This window comes from Rhinolophus ferrumequinum, chromosome 4 (genome assembly GCF_004115265.2).
Source record: "Rhinolophus ferrumequinum isolate MPI-CBG mRhiFer1 chromosome 4, mRhiFer1_v1.p, whole genome shotgun sequence".
Lineage (NCBI taxonomy): Eukaryota > Metazoa > Chordata > Mammalia > Chiroptera > Rhinolophidae > Rhinolophus > Rhinolophus ferrumequinum.
Genome location: NC_046287.1, coordinates 25,296,887 through 25,317,236, shown reverse-complemented (window position 1 = coordinate 25,317,236; position 20,350 = coordinate 25,296,887). Strand labels below are relative to the sequence as shown.

Here is a 20,350-nt window from a genome sequence, read left to right as displayed (position 1 = left end):
CCTAGGGTTAAGGAGGAAGTAATAAAGAGGTAAATATTGAAAGGCTGTAGAGTGGGTTCAAGAACTGGGAGTATTTGGGCTGTTACTTTTTAAAACTTTATTTAGGCCATAAGACTGACACCCAGTGGGGATGTAGGGAAGGATAGAGAGGATTTCCTGTATTTCCCCTTAAGTCAGGGGCTTTAACTAGAGAGACATTTTTTGGCTCACAGTTCCATTTTGATGATTGTATTTCAAGCAGACAAAGAAAAAAAGAAAGAGGAGAAGAAAAACTAAGTTTTGCTACCTTTTGTATAATTCTTACACTGTTTTACTGCATGTGTTTCCCCTCTCTCCCCCCAGTTTGGGGTACTAGAATATGAACAGGCTTTCATTTTTAGCTGAGTCTGTCATTTCCGCTGGGCCCCAGTTTGGCCAGATGCCAAGACCAACAGGTGATCCTTGTAGCTGCAAAACAGCAGGAAGTGGGGCTTGCTTGAATGAGACAGTTCACCAGAGGGGCTGTCTGGCCTCTCTCCATCTTTCTGCACAATTAACATCCCCTCCCCCATGTGGAGCAGAAAATCTGTGCTGAGCAGCTCAGCTGCAGCAGCCATTGAGAAGTGCCACGAGGAAAAGAATGTTAATAAAGGATGTTGGAAGAAATAAGCTTTCCGAGTGCAAAGTGCAGTCTGGCTCAGGACTTCCTAAAAGACTGCAGTTGGCCCTTCTGAAGGGGGAAAACTGTGTTATCTGTTTTGAAAATGATTTTCACTTGCTGAACAACTGTGGAGAACTGGATCCGTGGGCTCTAACTGGACTTGAACACGAGTTTAAAATCCCTATTTCCTTTCTTGTCTTGTAAATAAGAATGTCTGAGACATAAAGATTAAAGATAGCACCAGCTAAAAGACTGCCTCGATTTCACAAATCCTAGTAAAGCTAGAGCAAAGCAGGAAGTTTGCTACAAGTAGGTCATGTTGTATTGCCAGTTAGTGACCCACAAAGATGTGGAAGTTCAGCACCTACTTCCTGATTCGAAGATACCCGTATTTCCTAGAAAATTAAACTATTTTCAGTGGATGACTCCAACTCTGGAAGCTTGGAAAACAATATAGTCTTTATTTCTGCATTATTTTGCTAAAGTTTTGAATTGACTTTGCCTTCCTCAAAACTCAGAGCTGTAGAGCATCACATCTAGAAGGTCTTTCCCCTAGAAATAACTGTTTGCCTTTCCTTCCGCCCCCCTTTCCCACAGATTCTATCTCTGGACATGTGGATGAAGTTATAGAGGGGAGGGAAAAAAAAACTTTTCCTGTATTCTTTCAGATTCAGTGTTTGGGGACTTGCAAATTAAACTGACAAAAGACAGATTAGCAAGAGAAAAAAACTGTTTATGTGTGCAACATACATCCATGCAGGAGTGCTCAGTGATACGTAACTCAAAAAGGTGGTTAGAATTTGGCACTTATATACCACTTCAACAAAGGACGATGAATTGTGGAGAAGGGACTAGTTAAAAGAAAAAGGGTCTAGGCTTCTAGGGGGGTAAATTGTAAGAAGGTAACTATTAGGAAATGTATGGGGGAAACAAATGGTAAATAAGGGTTTTTTTGTGCAGACTCATCTCAGCACCCTCCTATGGTGTACTACTCTTCCTGGTGTGGGAGAAGGGGACACCTTTACAAATGAAAATTTTCTTTACAGAAGATAAATTCATGCCCTGCTTTTAGGTCTACAAACGAAAGATAGAGAGTTCCTCCTGTGTGCTTTTTCTCAGTTACCTTTAGCTCAAAATATCCTTATGCCAAATTAGCATATTTTGGGGTGGCATATCCTGATCCCCTTTATTATCTTGCTTTTTAGGCTTTTAGATCTAGAAGTTGACTGAGAAGAGTGTGTACTTGACTGTCTCTTATGTCCCTCTGTGGGAACAGGTAGCAGAAAGGGCTCACTGAGGGCAAATACCATACCTTAATATTATTTTTACCCACTCCTACACCTGGCAAGGACTAGGTAGTCGGTAACTTTGTTGGATTGAGTGAAAGAATCAGTTGATTAAAATTGGTGGTTCTGCTTTAATCAACTGATTAAAACTGGGGGTCCTGCTTTAATCAATTGATTAAAATTGGGGTCTTCACAGTGAACATTGTGACAAACCCTTGTTATGTTAAGAATATAGAAGGAAAAAGAGACAGACTCTGCAGGTTTGTAGGCATGGGAACGTGACTGCATCCTTTTACCAAGAAGTGATCAATATCTGGGGGATTTTATATTAAGCAAATCTAAAAGAAATTATTTATTAACCAGATCCCTTGTTATTTGTTCATTTATAATCGGGAACATGCTTTTTCAATGATTGGATTACGTCTTATCTATCTACAGGGTACATCCATCCCCAGTATCAAGGGTCCGCGGAAATAGAATGAATAATCAGAAGTTTGCTTGGTGAGTACGCAGTCTAAATTATGAGAACTTGTAAGTCTTCTGGGAAACTTTAATAAGGCTCTGTTAAAACAAGAGAATTAGTCCTGCTTCTGTATAGAAAATACGTTTCTACTGAACTACATAATCTCCCTTTCCTTTGGAAAGATCTAAGTGAACATGATATAATTGCTTTCCAGTCAAAATTCTTTACTCACCAAATACTGAGTGCAACATTTTTTCCCTAACAGGTATGGTATACTTTCCAGGATTATCAACCGTTAGATTTTAAAAGAATGTTTCTCTTTTTTTGAAAACACTAAATTTTTCAGTGACATTTAGGCAACAATTCAGATTTTTCTCAGGTACCAATTTCTACTTTTCATGAAGATTTTCACAGTAAGTTAATATACTAATTTTGATATATGTAGATAATTTTTTCTGAATGAGCCTTAAATATCTAGAGATTGTTGTTGTTTTTTTAATTTGGGAAATACAAAGATCTTCTTTTCTAATGAGTTCTTGAATAGAAATATGGAGGAAACCAGAAATGACCTGAAAAGTTACTTCAGCCACAAAACATTGATTATTGATTCTGTAAAGAATGTGAAACAAAAAATAATTATTGTAGGTTTTAAAGTCCATATTTGTTATATTGTCTACCCCATTCCACAAAATTAACCTTTCCAGAAATAATGTATCTTCAAAAAAAAGAAAAAGAAAATGAAGGAAAAAATTGAACTTTGTATTGTATTACTTCAGAGGTGAATGGAAATTCACAGGTCTCCATTTTTACTTCACTGAATTGTGCTTAGAATGGGATTTTGATTAAAGCTGTGGCTGTTTTTAAAGTATGGGAAGATGATTACCAAAGATTGAACTTCCAAATTAATTTTATGCCTAAATCAGGATTATTTTTAGACACAAAATAATGATTCTGTGAATTTGAATAGTGCCTAATCAGCTCACCTCCCTTCCCCCGTTAAATCTAATTAACCTTCACAATAGCTTGATGATGTTGTTAAATATTACGCTTTTCTTTTTCACGGAGAGGGAAATGGAGCACAGGTGATACAGCCATTTGCTCACACTCTGTCTAAAAGCAGGGACATCCTTCCTGGTTTCTCACAATCACTAAAGCATATTGTCCGGTCGAACCTGGAAACCTGAGGGAATAAGAATGCTGGTGGCCATTACATAAGAGGACAGGGAGAAATCAGGTCCTTTCCAGACCACACAGAGTTGCTGTTCCTTCTCAGTGCAAGCCATATTGCACTAATGAAACTTTATTATTTATAGAGACTATGAGATGCTCAAGCGAGCCACATAAGTTAATGGACAGAGTACAGCTTTGTCAGTTATAAGATCCTGCTTCTTCAGCTTATTTCTCAATAGCTAAATGTGGAACACTGCATAAATAACAAATTTTCTTTTCTTCACTTTTACTTTCTGGAGTATTGGAATAACAACGATAACTCGTTCCTACATAATTTATAGCACATTATTTGGTTAGTAAGTTTAAACCACTTTTACCTCCAGAGAAATAATCTATGAAAAACAAAAAGGATTTTTACTACTAGCCTTGAAAAAAATTCAGCTTTTATTTATTCAGCAACATTTATTTACTGTCCCTGGCACTATGAGAAGCACTAGATTAGAAAGATAAATAAAACATGGTTTCTGTTCTCAAGAGGCCCACTGTCTTGTAGGGGATATATGTGTGTGTGTGTGTGTGTGTGTGTGTGTGTGTGTGTGTGTGTGTGTGTGTAGTCACATAAATAATATACAATATTATATGATGTCATACAAGCAACATGTAATATATAATAGAATGTGGATAATGCTCTAAAGAGATGTATTTGTAATATAATGTTCAGAGGGAAATAGTATCAGCTCTGTTTAAGATTAATTTTAGAGTGGTCAGTAGAGAAGGGAGAAAATATAAAGGAGGGAAGAGGACTGTCAGAAAACCCATCCCAGAGAGAGTTTTTGAGTGAAGACTCAGAATTCCAGAATTAGTAGGAAAAGCAGAGGGTTGAGGCTTTCTTTATAGATTGGAACCCAAGTACAGGGACCTGGAGACATTTCTAAATTAACTATAATAGGAGCATATGGATTTAATACAGGTGCTTTAGTTGGTCGTGAGTTAGTTAAAATTCCTATTATATATACTACCTTGAATTTTCCTTCAGTAAATACCGCGAGGCTGCTATATGAAAATAAATCAACTAGCTAGGAAGTAGCTCAGTGAATCACTCAGCATCTACATCTGGTTAAGTGATAAACGCTCGCTATTTCTTTGAGAAATACTGGCTCTGAAAATCCAGGAAGTTTAAATACTCATGCTAGCAATGGAGATGAAGGGAAAGTGACACTTGTTCTCCCCAAAATAGAAGTGTGGGATAATTTATAGAATTATGTGAAGTTCAATACTAGCTTGGCTCTGACTTGAGTTAGCTGTGCAAACACTATATGTGAGTGATGTTGGGTGATTTTTTGAAGTTGGGTTAGCAAATGCTTCAATCCTTTAAAAAATATTGTTCATCAAATAAGAAATTAAACCTCCGTCAAAGAGGAAGGGCTCGAATTTAAAGGTGTTTGCTTAGAAAATGCATGACAATTGGTAGGTGGGTTGTAAATATCAGTGGTTGAGCTATCAAACCAGTGTTGATTATTGGGTAAAGATGGCTTAAGATTTTAAGTAGTGTTTTTCTTTGCATAATGTTAATATGAGAGGCATCCACTGACCTTATTCCTGTGGCAGCCTTTCCACTGAAACTAAAGAAATGTGTGGAAAAGAATTTCTGTTCAGAAAGGCAAGCAAACCTGCTGGAATGAAAAGGAAATGTGGTAACGAATGTACGTATCCAGGGAGGAGATGAAAGCACCGGGATGTAAGAGTTCCAATGACAGATGCTAGGATGGAGCCAGCTTGCTATAGCGCTCTGCTAGCTCTCAGCGATTAAAGAATGGCAATAAGAACTTCTTGCAGGATATGTTAACACCCTGATAAAGAACATGAATGAGATCACAGTACAACTCCCAATTAATCAAAGGTAGCAATCCCGGCCAGACATAAACTCTCCATCAGAATGGCTCTCCCTTCACTGCCACTGCCACTATAGTAGTACTTCTTGGTTTGAGGATTGATCAAGACTTTGGGGTTCAGCTTGTGAATTTCCCTCTTTATTTCATGAATTGTATCTCTCCTCTTTCCGTCACCATTGGCCCTAAGTGGAGGTGATCACACCTTCCTTTGTCCAATAACTGTAGAAACCTTTTGTAGAGTGTTTCCCACTCATTCTTATGTCTGATAATGTCAGGAAAAAAGATTTTGCTCCATTTAGGGCAAATTGGGGAAAATGGGGCCAACCTTATTAAAGAGTTAAATGTGCAAATAGACTTTTGTTCCTCACGGATCTTTTTTCATGAAATGATTATAGTCTAATATCAAATCCACAGAGAGTTTCCAAGTCATTTTTCAGCTGTTTTATTCCCAAAGATGTAATAGAAATCTGAATCCTGTGTTTGGTATGAATGTGTAGGTTAGAGCAAGACAGGAAGGGGCTCGGGGAGGAATTTCTCTGAACTGAACAATGAAGTTAATTTAAGACTCCCAAAATTTCTAGGGTCAGTGTAAATATTCTGAAGACATGCATATTAATATATGCTCACTTTTACCTTTTTACCCTTTCTTCTCTCTTCTCCACTTCTTCCTTCACCCAGCACCATTCCTGAAGTTTTAAAGGACTTGAGTATATAGTGTTCTTGATGATGGTGGTAATAGTGGTTACGCTGTGGACCTAAAACATCCGTTTAGAACTATTCTGTAGCAGTGGGTGTTACATAATAGAGACTATATGGGCTATTTATATGATGACAGAAAGTAAAGTATTACTAGGAATTCATCAATAAAACAGAAATAATTTCCTCTAACCAATTGGATGCTGCCACCACCAGTCTCAATTATGATTTATTTCTTACCAACATCCCTGAGATGTTATACAGCTGTCTACACCAAGAAGCTCCAGTTTTTAATAGAGTATCTATGCAAATTATGACACCTTCTGGGTGTGAATCACATTTCACATTTGGATGTGATAATGTTCTGTGCCACAGATTTTTGTGGAGAACAGGAAGAGCCTTTTCACAGTGATGTTTTATTGTTGGAGATAGAGTGCTACAATGAAATTAAATATTTATATGCAAACGGTTGCAAATGTTAGACATGACTTCGTAGAATCTTTCTAGAAGATGTAACTAGTATAGATCTTTGTGATAAAAATAAGAACAGTGGTTCTTCTTTACAGCTTTGCCTTAATGGAGGAAGACACTAAAGTTTTTGATATTGGAAATCTCTCAGAAAGCTGATGTACAGCCCACCCTTTAGGAAGGGAGAGAGCATTTCCAAATGTAGTAGTTAGTATCAGTGTCAGAGCTGCAAAGGAAGGGAAAGCATCATCAGGTTCAGTTCAGCTCCTCACTTTCCAACACGTTAACCTGTCAGCCGTGGGCATACGGTCTCTGCACACCTGTCCAGTCATCTTTCTACTACGCAATGCTTAGCTACTGTTCAAGAAACGCTAAAGACTAAATAAGATGAATGTTTAATTCATTACGAGCCAAGCAGAAGGCTTTTGTCGGGGAAATTCCCATGATATTGATGTGATGAGGGAAGAGAAAGGAGAAATAGGAGAGGCCTAATGAAGACATTGCTGCTCACTCCAATATGTGGCAGTTGCTCCCTGCCACAGTGTTTACTCATCATCTTGCAGCTCCTTGCATATGCTCGTTATTTACAGACAATATTGATTATGTTATTGTAATTACCAGGGCATTCCACTGCCGTGCTTTTTGACTTATGGGGCAAAAATTGTGATATGTGTGGACTTTGATATGTGAAAGTTCTAATTCCCAGAAGCCTGCCTGGCCTTCATCATTTTCTTTTTGTTTTTTTTTGTTTGTTTGTTTGTTTTTAAGGAGGGTACAGCTCTCAGTGGCCCATGCGGGGATCAAACCAGCATCCTTGGTGCTACCAGCACCATGCTCTAAGCAACCGAGCTAACCGGCCACCCCTTAATTTTTGTTTTTTTTAATCCATATGTGTTTATAAGTACCAGCATGTTGCCTTTAGATTTCCTCAGGAAGCATGCTGTCTCCGATGTTTGATAACAGATTCAGAAAATGGGCATCATTCCTATAGTCATGAACCAGTGGCAAGTTCTGTGGATACGTACTGAATTGCAATGAAAAGAAGTGCCTCCAGGATGTTACTACCTTTTAAATCCCTCCAAATTCACATCTTTTTTTTTTTTTTTTAATGTTGTAATCCAGGATCAGCTATTAAATTCTTTACTTCCAGGACCTCTTCAAATTTAGCTTGGTGACAATCATGTATGCTTTAAACTTGTGTACCACCTTTCAGATCGACCTTATGAAGACCTTTGGTCTAATTTTCCTGAATTCTCTATTACCTAGAATTTTAGCAAGAAACCTCATGACAAAGGTGTTTCACGTTCCTGTTAGTATCAGCTGATTCTTATGTCTAGTATTGCTGTGGTCATAGTAAGGATGGTTGGAGGAAGGGGGAATTAAGCTGGGTTAATTTCTGCAATTATTTCCTTAATTATAGGAGGATTGGGACGATGAAATCATGTTAAGCCATAAAGATCACCACTTCTGAGACCTTTTTCTATTGAAAGTCCATGAATATGTTCTTTTCACCGACCTGCTACTCAGAACCATTACAGTGTATTACCAAAAGTCTGATTAAGAACTCATAAGGCATGTCAATATACTCTTTTGTTCATTCCTGTGTTCCTGCCATCTTCTCAGCACTGTAGCTAGGTGTAGCCCTATTGTCTAATAAAACATCTCTGTTGTATTAACTATTTTAGCATGACCAAGAGATATTTGTTCAGTACTCAAAAGGAGAAAATCTGAAAATATGTGTCGACTCAACAACATGCTTCGATAGGTCAAGGAAAAAATTGCAAGAGAAATTTAAAAAATATTTTTAACGAAATGAAAATTAGAGCACAACTTAATCAAAATTTGTGAGATGCGTCAAAAGCAGTGCTTTGAAAGAAATTTATATCGTTGAATGCATATATTGGAAACGAAGAAAGACCTAAAATCAATAATCTATGTTTCCACCTTAGGGAAACCTGAAAAAGAAGAGCAAATTAAATCCAAAGTAAACAGAAGAAAAGAAATAACAAAAAGTATTGTTGGTAGTTCTGGGACTTGTAGCATATTTTTCATATAACTGTAATTTTTTTAGGTTGGTTTTATACACTTAAGGATGTTTAAAATTACATAATCAGGAATGACTATTTACTCTGGGAACACTACTGAAACTATAGCTTTTTACAGAGTTTTAAATTGTGCAGTGTGCATTTTTCTCCATCACAATCCTGTCCCTGTTAAATTTGGTCAGATGTAGAACTTTAAAATAATGGCCATGTTGTAATAAAACATGGACAGAGGGATGTGGGGAATCATTAATGAACGATGCAGAAAAAACTGTCCCAATATGAAAAAATACGGATCTGTGATGGCACCAGTACAAGTCATGTTATAATTAACATATCAAATTAAAATGAAAAAAGATCTTATTTTATATATATCTAGAGACACCGCATTCTTTCTTGTTTCATAGTATTTTTTAATGGATATATTTGGGCTAAAAAATTGATCCTAAATGTCTACAAAATATATATTTGAAAGAATAATGTCTAATAGGTGGACCCAATCAAAAATCCTAATATGTTCGTGAATGTGCTACGAATACCACACAGGACAATAAATCTTAAGGGGATTTCCCTGTGAGAATGCTGGTTGTACCAGCAGTTTTATTTTGGTTTCCATCTATTAGTCATATTTGCATTGTCATCTTTTTAGCCATGAAGAGTCTTCTGTATACACATGAACTAACAATTTTATTTTTATTTTTATTTTTTTTCAAACTTTTATTTATTTTAAGTGTGTTTTTCCAGGACCCATCAGCTCCAAGTCAGGTAATTGTTTCAATCTAGCTGTGGAGAGCGCGGCTCACAGTGGCCCATGTGGGGATCCAACCGGCAACCTTGTTAAGAGCACCGCGCTCTAACCAACTCAGCTAACCGGCCGCCCCTTAACTAGCAATTTTAAAGTTAAATGTAATTTCACCTTACTCTAATTTTTCTCATCTGACCACTAGATTTTCATGGTTTCTTAGTAATTTCCTTAAAATTGGCTATGTATTACCTTTCTTAATATACCACGTTTCCCCAAAAATAAGACCTAGCCAAACAATCATCTCTAATGCATCTTTTGGAGCAAAAATTAATATAAGACTCGATTATTATATTATATTATATTACATTACATTATATTATATTATATTATATTATATTATATTATATTATATATCATATAAGACCCCGTCTTTTATTATAGTAAAATGAGACCGGGTCTTATATTAATTTTTGCTCCAAAAGACGCATTACAGCTGATTATCCGGGTAGGTCTTATTTTCGGGGAAACATGGTAGTACTAGGTTACCTAATCTATGATCAATATCCTCATAATTAATAGATCTCTTTTAATCAATTTTAGAAGAGCAATAGTGTGTGACATATTTTTCCAAAAATTAAAATCAACCCAATATCACACTGGTTTTCGTCATAGCAATTGGGTCCCTCTGAACTCTAACTGAAAATCCTGAGCAGATGGGTATAGGTAGGTAGTAGTTAGGGCTGTGGTTGCGTACACTAGGTAAATGCGTGGTCCAGAAGGGGCATGTTACATCCAAGCAGAAATGGTAGCATTTTAGGATATAGATGCATCCAGTTTACCTCAGTTTCTGTAAAGGTTAAACAGAAGGGTAACTCTGTATGTTACCAATCCAATCATGATTGTGATCACTAAATAATTTTTTCCATCCTATAATATATTTGGGACACCTTCATACATGAACATATCATGTTACATCCTTTAGAAAGCAATCATTTCAATCACCCGTAGGGCTAAATTGTTGTTATTGTAAAATAGAAATCTCTCCAGTTCCATCTATTTTCCCATTTCTCTACTCATTGCCTTTTTCCCTCAGAAGTCTGTAAAGAAAAAGAAACATTGCCTTCCTCAGAATTTGTAGTTGATAGGTGTGGGGAAAGAAAGAAAATACCTTCCTATTATTTTTCACTTTAGACTTGAATTATTTTGTACTTTTTGAAGAACCCTGTAGCTTAACCATAAGAATGGACTGATTTCTTACAGTGAAAGTGGCTTCCAGTCATGTACCCCAAACTTTACAGGCTGTGAAGTGTTTATTTGGGGAAGAAGGAAGTTTGGATTTATATTGGAGGTAGGAAACAAAGGCCAAAGGCAACTATGTTGAAAACAGAAGAAAGTTGCTGCCACCTAGAGGTTAAAATTGGTAAATTCCGAGAGCGTGCTGTGAACACTCAGGAAATAATCTTGAGAGTTGATATTGATGTACTATCATCATAAAACGGAAATGCAGCCAGGGGACTCAGTCTTTGCCTCTAAGTTGAACCAGTCTCATTCCACCACTTTCACTGGTGCTACTGGTGCCAGTATTTCCTATGAGCTTTTTCTGACCTTAGTGGGTTTTTCTATTTTTTGTGGACAGCAACCTTGTTATTGATCGTAAAAACGCATGTTAAATCATTGGAAGTCTTCCTCCTGTATAATACCGTTCAGTTATTGGGAAGATTCATATTACTCTGGCTAATAGAGAATGTCTTTTTCCATAATCCAGACCATCTTTTTCAAATATTATCCCAGGACCTCTACTAAGGCTCCATTCTCCTTAACTTGTGTGGCTGATGCTCTTTTGTTTCCCAGGAAAGCACAGGTAGCAGGGAAACCTGTGAGATGAGTGTAGAGTGTCCTGGGGACACCCTTAAAAAGAAGCGTATAAATATTTAATAAAATATTCTTTGTTTCCACCAAAAAAAGAAAAAAGAAGAAGAAGAGGTAGAAGAAGAAGGGATCTGAGACTCACCTGAGTTATGCAAAAATCTAAAACCAGTGCAGCACCAGCCTCAAGAATAATACGCCATTTGTCCCATTTTCATTTTGGTTATTAGGAACTTACTGGACATAGAGCACTGACATTTTAAAAACTAGTTTGTCAGGACATTTTTAATGGAACAATCACCCTCATAAAGAAGTCTAGACAGCCAAAAATGCTGTGCTGCCACATTTGGCTTGCCATTCTCTCTTTTCAGGGCTGCCATACTGTACAACCCCAGCGGTCCCCATTGTAGTTTGTGCAAAGGGTGCCTCCTGGAGCACTAAAGCAAAATGCATTGGCAGGGAAAGGTGGGAAACAAGGCAAACAATGTGTGTGTGAGTGTGCATGTCTGCCCCCTCTCCTCTCCTGAATGGGAAACTTGATTGAATGTTGTTGATGATTGCAGTGATGGTTTGCAGGAGGAAAGGGGCCCCCCAAAATACCAGAAGGTATCAGCAATACCGTTAGGAAAATGAGGACATGTTTATTTTCAACCCCACTGCTTTCTTAAGAATGCATTAGCCAAATCTCTTCTCTGCTTACCCTCACTTGCTTGCCACATTTGTTCTTTCTCTCATCCTGTATTTAATTTTGTCACAATTTGTAAGCATTCATATTCTCCATCACTTACAAATCTGATCACTTTTGAAATTGGCCAGAAATTATTACTTCTTACTCAGTAGCACCATCACTTTTCTAGAATGTTTGTGTTCAGTCATTTGTTTCCTTATTCAGTAAATTGATTGCACCCATAATGATCTATTCCCTTTGCTGCCTTCTGGGGACACTGTATTTAATAAGCAAACAAGGCCCCTGCTCTCACGGAGCTGACTGTGTGATAGAGGAAGATAGACAACTAGTGATAAGTGCTCTGATGAAACTCTAATAGGGATATGATTGGAAATGCCTAGAAGCCATCCAAGGGGTTTGGTCAGAAAAAGCCTCCTGAAGGGACATAACACAGAAGCTGGGAGCTGAATGAGAAGGAGCCAGCTGTGTGAAAATGTGGGGGAAATTATTCCAGGTGCTAGAAACAATTCACACAATGGCCCAAGATGGGAACGAATTTGGAATGTTCCAGAACCATCGAGGTGAATGAGAGGTGGGTGAAATAAGGTCAGAGAGGTTGGCCAGGGCAGAAGCACACCTATAGTCTATAATCCAGGTGTAACACATGGGAGCAATGGGGAGGAGAATGAAGTGAATATACACACACACACACACACACACACACACATATATGAAGTATATACATATGTATATGTATATATACCTATACATGTATATATATATTCACTGTTCTATGGGAAAAGGATTAGAAGAATGGAAGCAGAGTGAGGGAAGAGGCTGGGGCAGTGGCTGAGGAGAAAGGATGGTGGCTTATACTAGAGTAGGATGAGTACAGAGAGAAGTGGATGAAATTAGGGTACACTTTGAAGGCAGTGTCAGCAGCAATTGCTTAATGGGAAGAAATGAAGAAAAGAGAAGAAGCAAGCATGACACCTACCTAGCTTTTGTCTGAGCAACTTGTGATTGTGATCGGGAGCTTAGAGGCCAGGGCAAGTCTCTGGATACCAATGAGGGCACCATTGCCATAAAAATAATACGTACTGAGGGTGAGTGTTACTGTGTCAATAGGATGATGAGGGACAGAAAAGTTTTTGAGATGAAGAAAATTCTGAACATAAACATTCTTGCAAAACATCAACTGTATCTCTAAAGGGCCGTAGTTGAGCCTCAAAGTACCCACAGCGCAGGTAAATCAGACAGAAGCCACGATGGTGTACTTAAGGTGGCCTGAATATGTCTTCAGGGAGAGAGCGACTGCACATATCAGTCAATTTCTTTGTCCCACGTCTGCATACTGTCAGCAGCCTATTGTAAAATGATGCCATCTGCCCCAGGATATGTCCAGGCAAGGCACCCAACCTGAATAAATAGATCTTAATACATTTAAGGCATCCTTTCCCAAAACAGCAAGTACCCTGACCGCTTTTTTCCACGAAAAGACTTTAGCACCAGAAAAGAATCTCTTTGTTCATATCCTCCAAGCTCAATTTTCTTTCTGCTACCCTTCCACATCACCCAAGCCAGAAGCGGCATAATAACTCCAGCTCAGTCAAAACCAACATCCATTTGATCACCCAATGGAGCATTTCTCCTCCTAGATATTTCTTGACAATGTTGGCTCTTCTTCATCCCACTTGCCTTCATCATCTCTTACCTGAAATATTAACCTAAGCTCCTAACTGACCTCTTAGGATTCAGATTCTTTCTACCATCCCCGGCCATTCCCCTGCCATTCAGTTATCACCACGCTTACAGTCATGTTTGTAAAATGCCGATGGGATCTCTTCCTTCTTTACAACTCTGTTGTGCCTTGCATCACATATGAGACCCTTTGCCTGACGATTTGTGCCCTTTCCCGCTTTACTTTCCCTAAAGTGTTCCCATCCTCCTTGGACCCTACATTCAGCCATGCTGAACTTGTTTTCCAAAAGAGCTTGAGCTCCAAAGAAACCAAATCTGAAAGACTGTGTCAGAATCCTCTTCTGTGCAGTGTTCCCTACAGTTCTCCCTCACATCGGCCTCTTCTTTCTCTCTGATCCAGGGCCACTATATGAAACACTTTCTCACCCTCATCACAACTTATTGTCATCATTCGTTGGCCTGTGTGTAAGGTCTTTCCACCTTGGTCTTCCAGATGGAGACTCTCCATCGTAAGGACCATTGTTTCCTGGCTTCTAACACAGCACAGGGTATATAGCAGGCTCAGGGCATATTGATCAATGAAGTGAATACTCTTTCCACATCCTCATCTTGTTGGTGGGAAAACAGAGGCCCAAAGAGTTTAAATAATTCTGCTCAAGTTTGTACAGCAAATTAGAGCTAGGATTTGAACTTTGATCTCTTCACTTTGGTGGTTTCCCCTTCACGTTTTCATGGCTCTTTCCCATTCCTTATTCACTATTTTAAGAAAAGTAGACACATTCAGATTCAGAGGGCAACAAGGTTCTTCTCATGTTAGAAACATCTTTAAACATTGGTTACATCATCTCTGCTCTTTCTCTGCTTGTAATTGTTATACAATAAAACATTTGAAAGATAATGGTAGAATACTGACCTGAATTTCAGATTTGAAGCCTTTTCTGTCACTCTTTAATTATGTGATCTGAGGCAAGATTGAGTCTCCTGTCATTGTGTGTGTGTGTGTGTGTGTGTGTGTATGTATATATGTGTATATATATGTATATATGTATATGTATGTGTGTGTGTATATATATATGTGTGTGTATATATATGTGTGTGTGTATGTGTGTGTGTGTATATATATATATATATATATATATATATATACACACACACACATTTCATAGCTTTCCTTTTCTTGTTTCCACAAACCATATAGTATTATGGTTTAGGGCTAGCATTCCAATTCTTACCTCCACCTGACTTTCCCATTTATGCCCTTCCCTCTAATCTACTTGATTCTGAATTTAATTATCAGGTTTACATTAGCACCCTGTCTCTTTGCTTTCTTCCCACCTAGCTGTTCTTCATGGCTGAGTGAAAAGAGTTTGATTAATAAAAGCTTGCCCTTTTATATTTCCTTATAATTAGTCCAATAAAAAAGGGTCACCTCCTGGATGGGATTTATGTGGGTAGATTCCTTTTTTTTTTTTTTAATTCTTTGTCCTTTGGGTATGCTAATTCAATGGCTCTTTGTTTCTTGTATATATTAATGGTTTGAAAATCAACCTTCTAGTTTTTATCGCCACACCTTCAAAGACACAAGCACACACAAACATCACAACTCTGGAAATAGATTTTGGAACAAGATTTAAATGCTAGGACTGTGGTTTAACAGGATTAAGGCCTGTGACATTCTCAGATGACAAAGAATAAATATCCTTTTCCTTTTATTTATTTTTTTAATCTTTATTAACTGGCTCAACAAGTACTGAATTTTAAGTGGCACTGTACAAAGTGTCAATTCATGTCGGTGTGTAGAGTTAAAATCATTTATCTTTCTAAGAGCTAAGAAGTTGGTCCTCCTCAGGATGATAGCAGCTGTGGGTCCATAGTCCCAGAGCACGCACGGTAAAGGGTTTCCTGGTCATAATAAGGGAAGATGGTTTACTTATAGGAAATGTCCATCAAAGCAAATCTAGTGGTGTAATTGGCCACCGAGGGAGCTGTGGCCTCTGAAGTACTGAATATAGATTTTTATCTGCCAGCAATTTTTTTAAGGCCTTTAAAACTGACCTGGGGTGAATAAATATTAAAAAAATAGAAGTCTAAGCAACTCAATGGGAACAGCGCAGGTTTGGGGACATGGGGACACTAGTTCAAATCCCGTCTCCTACATTTATTGGCAGTCTGGCCTTAAGCACATCATCAAACTCCTCACTGTTATTTTTTTCCTAAGGTAAAATACATTAAAAAAAATCTCTTTCCCAGAGCTCAATATATTTTATTTAAATGTGTTTATTCAAAGGGCTCAACAGAGTAGGATCATATATGTTAGCTATTGTTTTTATTAAAATGCCAACTGCCAGTTTTCCACTCTCTCAAAGACAACCATCTGAATGTCATTTGTGTCTGACTTTACCTTCTGTGTGGTTTATGTGCTACTTGATGAGAGAGGGAACCGGATACAAAATTAGAAATGGGTCCTGAAATTAATAATTTGCTTCCAGGCGTGCCTGGTTATATTGCTGGTAAATAATTCATCCTCTGCTGGTAGAACTAGGTCTCCAAAGTGATTCTCCACAAACTCCTCATTTTTAGCACTTTTCTCCAAAGGGAAACAGTGAAATCTGATTTCCTCAGGACATGAACGGTGTACTTTGTTAGAACTACCTTTCAATGACCTTTTGTATCCCTAAGCTCTTTATAGTTTCACAAGAGTTTCATGCTTACCATGTTTTCTTCATAACCATTCTGTGAGACGTCTTAAAAAGATGTTATCTTAATTTTTAAATGAAGAGAGGCAAAATTGAGTGGTGATTAAAGAATCAGTCTGCTTATTTTCATATTTTAGTCACATATTAACTATGTAACCTTGGGAAATTGACTTAATATCTTTATGCCACAGTTCCCTAATCTATAAAATGGGGCTTGCTATTAATACCAGTCCCATGGTTATTGTGAGGATTAAATGTGCTAATATGTATAAAGCTCTGAGGAAAGTGTTTAGCAAACTCAATAAATGTTGACTGTTTTATTATAAGGGGATACAAAGCTAGTTTATGTAGGGCCGTAGCTAATGCATAGCTACCATTAATTATCTCATTAATGTCTAGAAAGTATTTTGACCCTTTTATAGATAACAAAATGGAGACCTAGGTTAACTGAAATCTCCAGTATGATATAATATGCTGACCTTGATATTTCTACTGTATCCCTCTTGTTCAATCCTCTTCCTTTACCTACCTTTTAAATGTTCATGTTCTCCAAAATTCCATCTCATTTTGCCCAATCTCCCTTAATAATAATAGCCTTCTCCACAACTTAAGCCCCACCCGTTTGCTGATAGCTTGGATTGATCACTTCATTTGCTTCTCTGGGTCCGCACGAGGAATTCCTGTCACAACCCTTGAGTATGTACGTATGTGTATGTATGCCCCTTTCATTTAGACTCTAAGTCCCCAGTACCCTGCGTAAGGTCTGGCCCATATGCAGTAGGCACTCAAGAAATATTTGAAGAAGAAAGAAAGAAAGGGATGGGGCATGGCTTTCAACTGAAGTGTTTATGTTCTTCTAGACAGTTTTCTGGAATATTTTAAGGTTTTTTCCCCCCAAGATTTACTCAGTTAAAATAATTTGCTAATTGGAAGTCTGATATGTTGTGAGCACCTACTGTTTGCCAGGCACTGTGCTAATACTGGGAATATAAGTATTCCCAAGGAGCTTCTGTCTTTGGGAGAGAGTTCAAACACTCCTGAATGAGTTAGCGAAGTTATGTTGCTGCTGTGTGTGGATGGTCATTTCTAAAGATAATGTCATCTCTTTGTCACAGGGAGGATTTTCTATGCCTCACCAATTTAACCTATTTAGATACTGAATCATGTCTTGGCCCTGGGAGTTGCCACTGTTCAAGATAATGGAATGCAAAAGTAGAGGTTATTTACATTTTTAAATTTCATTTATACGTTTTAAAGAAATGTATCTGTCTCCGTTGCCTTGCCCCTTCAGTGCTTCCCCTAACGTGGATACCATGTGTGTAAACTGAAAATAATTGAACTAATACAGTCCCGTCACTGTTTGCCCACGTGTATGTGTACACACTCCTAATTGTGGTCATGCAGTATTTTTGTGTGTTGGTTTCTTCTGTGGCTTCTTACCAGCCTGATGCTCCCCTGTGGAGCGTCCTTAGAATGCTGATTTCTCTCTGCGTGTAGAGACCCATTTTGAAGGCGTCAGCAGTAGCCTTTTGCCTGGTATACCTATTGGAACATTACTGTCCTTGAAATGTAAAAATGATATGTCATTTATCACATAACCACTAATGTTTTAGTGGTTATCACCTAACCATTATTGTTCAGTTGTGTACTGGCATGCCCTTGACTTGTGGGCTTTCAAACTGTTGGGTATCTTGAAAATAGCATTAAGTGAAGTCACACTCATGATGCTATGATTGCTTGACATTGTCTGAAACAGGGCCTCGCTTTTGCAAGTTGGTGCTTAGCCATGGATTTGGAGGACTGTGATTCTGGAAATTATAGTTGTGCCACCCAGTAACGAGGGTTGACAAAGGAGCATTTCCTTTTCTTCTGTTTGCACTTGGTACTTGGACTTAGTATGTGAAATATAGGTCATTCTTGTAATTCTTGCATGTGATTCTTTCATAAAATACGAAACCAGTCATTGTCGCAATCTGGGTATAACATGACCTTTGTTAGGTACGTGTTGCGGGTAGTAGTAATCACATTTAGCATTTCTAAATGTGCATAACTATAATAATATTGGTTAGAATATGTCCTTCCGTTCTCATTCCCATTGACCTAACTGTTCAGTACACTGGAGGAGGAAAATCAGAACCTGCCTCCTGGCTGTTGCCACAGCCCATTTGTTACACAACTTCCTGATTTTAGTTAGTCCTAACTGGGTAAAAGTAGTGTCACCACTTTCCTACATGAAACATATCCTTTAAATGAACGTGTGTTTTCCTTCTCTTATGTCCTCAGAGGTCAAAGAGCACATGTTTGATAACCTCAGACCGCAGACGATATATTGTAATGAGCCATATTTTTTAAATGAATACAAAGGCCTTAACCACCATTTCTTATAAGTAATAAATTACTTATTCTAATTGATAAATAATAGCTATAACTTTAGGTACTCATAAAAGCAACTGGTTATGTTATGAGCAGCCTTGGTTCAGAGGATGTAGCTGGCTGAAGCTAGAAGGTTCAATACCTCTGGATGCCACCATCACCCCAGAATTTAACACTAGGATGCATAAATGTCGGCATTCTTTGTATTTGAAAGACGAGCCCTCATTGAAGGTAAACCCACCTGGCTACACTCAGAAAATAATGAACTATAATGAAGTAGAGGGGCACACACAAACATTCACGTGTGTGTGTGTGTGTGTGTGTGTGTGTGTATTTATATCAATATCTGTATCTCACCATGTAGTTTTATTTCTTAATATTCTGATAGAAATTTGGCAAGTAATGAGTACCGTGCTGTCATGCTAGCCCTCGGCAGCATATGCTGCTTTGCTTCCTTTCTTGGATTGCTCTTCCTCGCCTGCATACCTGCTCTGGCAGCCCTCGGGCTCCATTGCAGATTTTCCTGTGCTCCCCTGTCTGGCACGCTTCACCATTGCTGCCATCACCCTCACAACACACACACACACACACACACACACACACACCCTCCCGTGTAGGTGACCCAGGCTCCAAAATCTCCACTACCCAGACCGCTGTAATGTATTCTCCATTCCTACCACTGACTTGCCAAAAGGGTTTTATAAAAATTTGTCTTGAAAAGATCCCTACTAAAAGGGGCCGACACTTATCCTTTTAAAATTCTCTCATGGGAAATTCACAACCAACCTTTGGGACATTAACATTAATTATTATCGACCCGGTTTTGTCAGTGATGAAATTAAAGGTCCAAAATTGAGATTTAGTGATTTGTTCTACGTAACAAAGCCACTGTGCAACAGAGCTGGCACATCTAGAACCTCTCATTCCAAATTTAGCCCTGGATCTCTTAACCCACGCTGCCTGAAGTCAGATTTGAATTCTTGTTTGTGAAGGAGAATTTAAAAGCAACATACCAGCTGTATTTTATTTCAGTACAGAGATGCCATAGATTGTGGCATTTGGTTTTGTTTGAAGTATGGAAAAATATTTGTAGATGGGGAAAGAATTTACAGATAAACATGGAAGGTTACTGAGGTTCTTGAAACTGCTTTTCAAAACCTTTTTAAAGGTGTAGATTAGTTTTCTCTCTGGAATGCTTGAAATGCAATCCTGCCTCAAGGAACTAGTGAATTCTAAGAACTCTCAGTGTACTTTCTAGTCATATGATTTTTCTGCTTCTCTTGGATGTCACAGCTTTCTTAGAAATCACAACCTTGGTTTTTCTCATTAACACAGCAGGAATTTTAAACTATGTGATTATTCTGAAATTATTGGTGACTCTGAAACAGACTGTTACCAAAACGGTTTTTAAAATGTGCTTCTTGGATCAACTTTTTCCAAATACATGTACACATAAATGCACAGGAACCTATGCATGTAACATAATATACATGCTGTATCTTTTGGAAGTTTTTTTTGGAAGCCATTTCAGAAGACGTTTCCATGTAACTTTAATCGAAAGAGAAAACATCCCCTCTAGTACTTTCCCCCCTTAATTCCTAACTACATTCAACTTGTTAAATAATTGTTTAGGCAAAGTGAAATT

The 20,350-nt window shown here is 38.0% G+C and overlaps 1 protein-coding gene across 4 annotated transcripts in view; it reads left to right on the top strand.

The window, feature by feature from the left end:
• The window catches only part of KLF12 (KLF transcription factor 12), a 400,237-nt gene that overhangs the window by 328,232 nt on the left and 51,655 nt on the right, over positions 1 to 20,350 (top strand). For all 4 annotated transcript variants that reach the window (XM_033104440.1, XM_033104441.1, XM_033104442.1 and 1 more), the window contains one exon: positions 2,365 to 2,427. In XM_033104440.1, the coding sequence (XP_032960331.1) occupies positions 2,365 to 2,427 (63 nt within the window). The remainder of the gene's footprint in view (positions 1 to 2,364; positions 2,428 to 20,350) is intronic.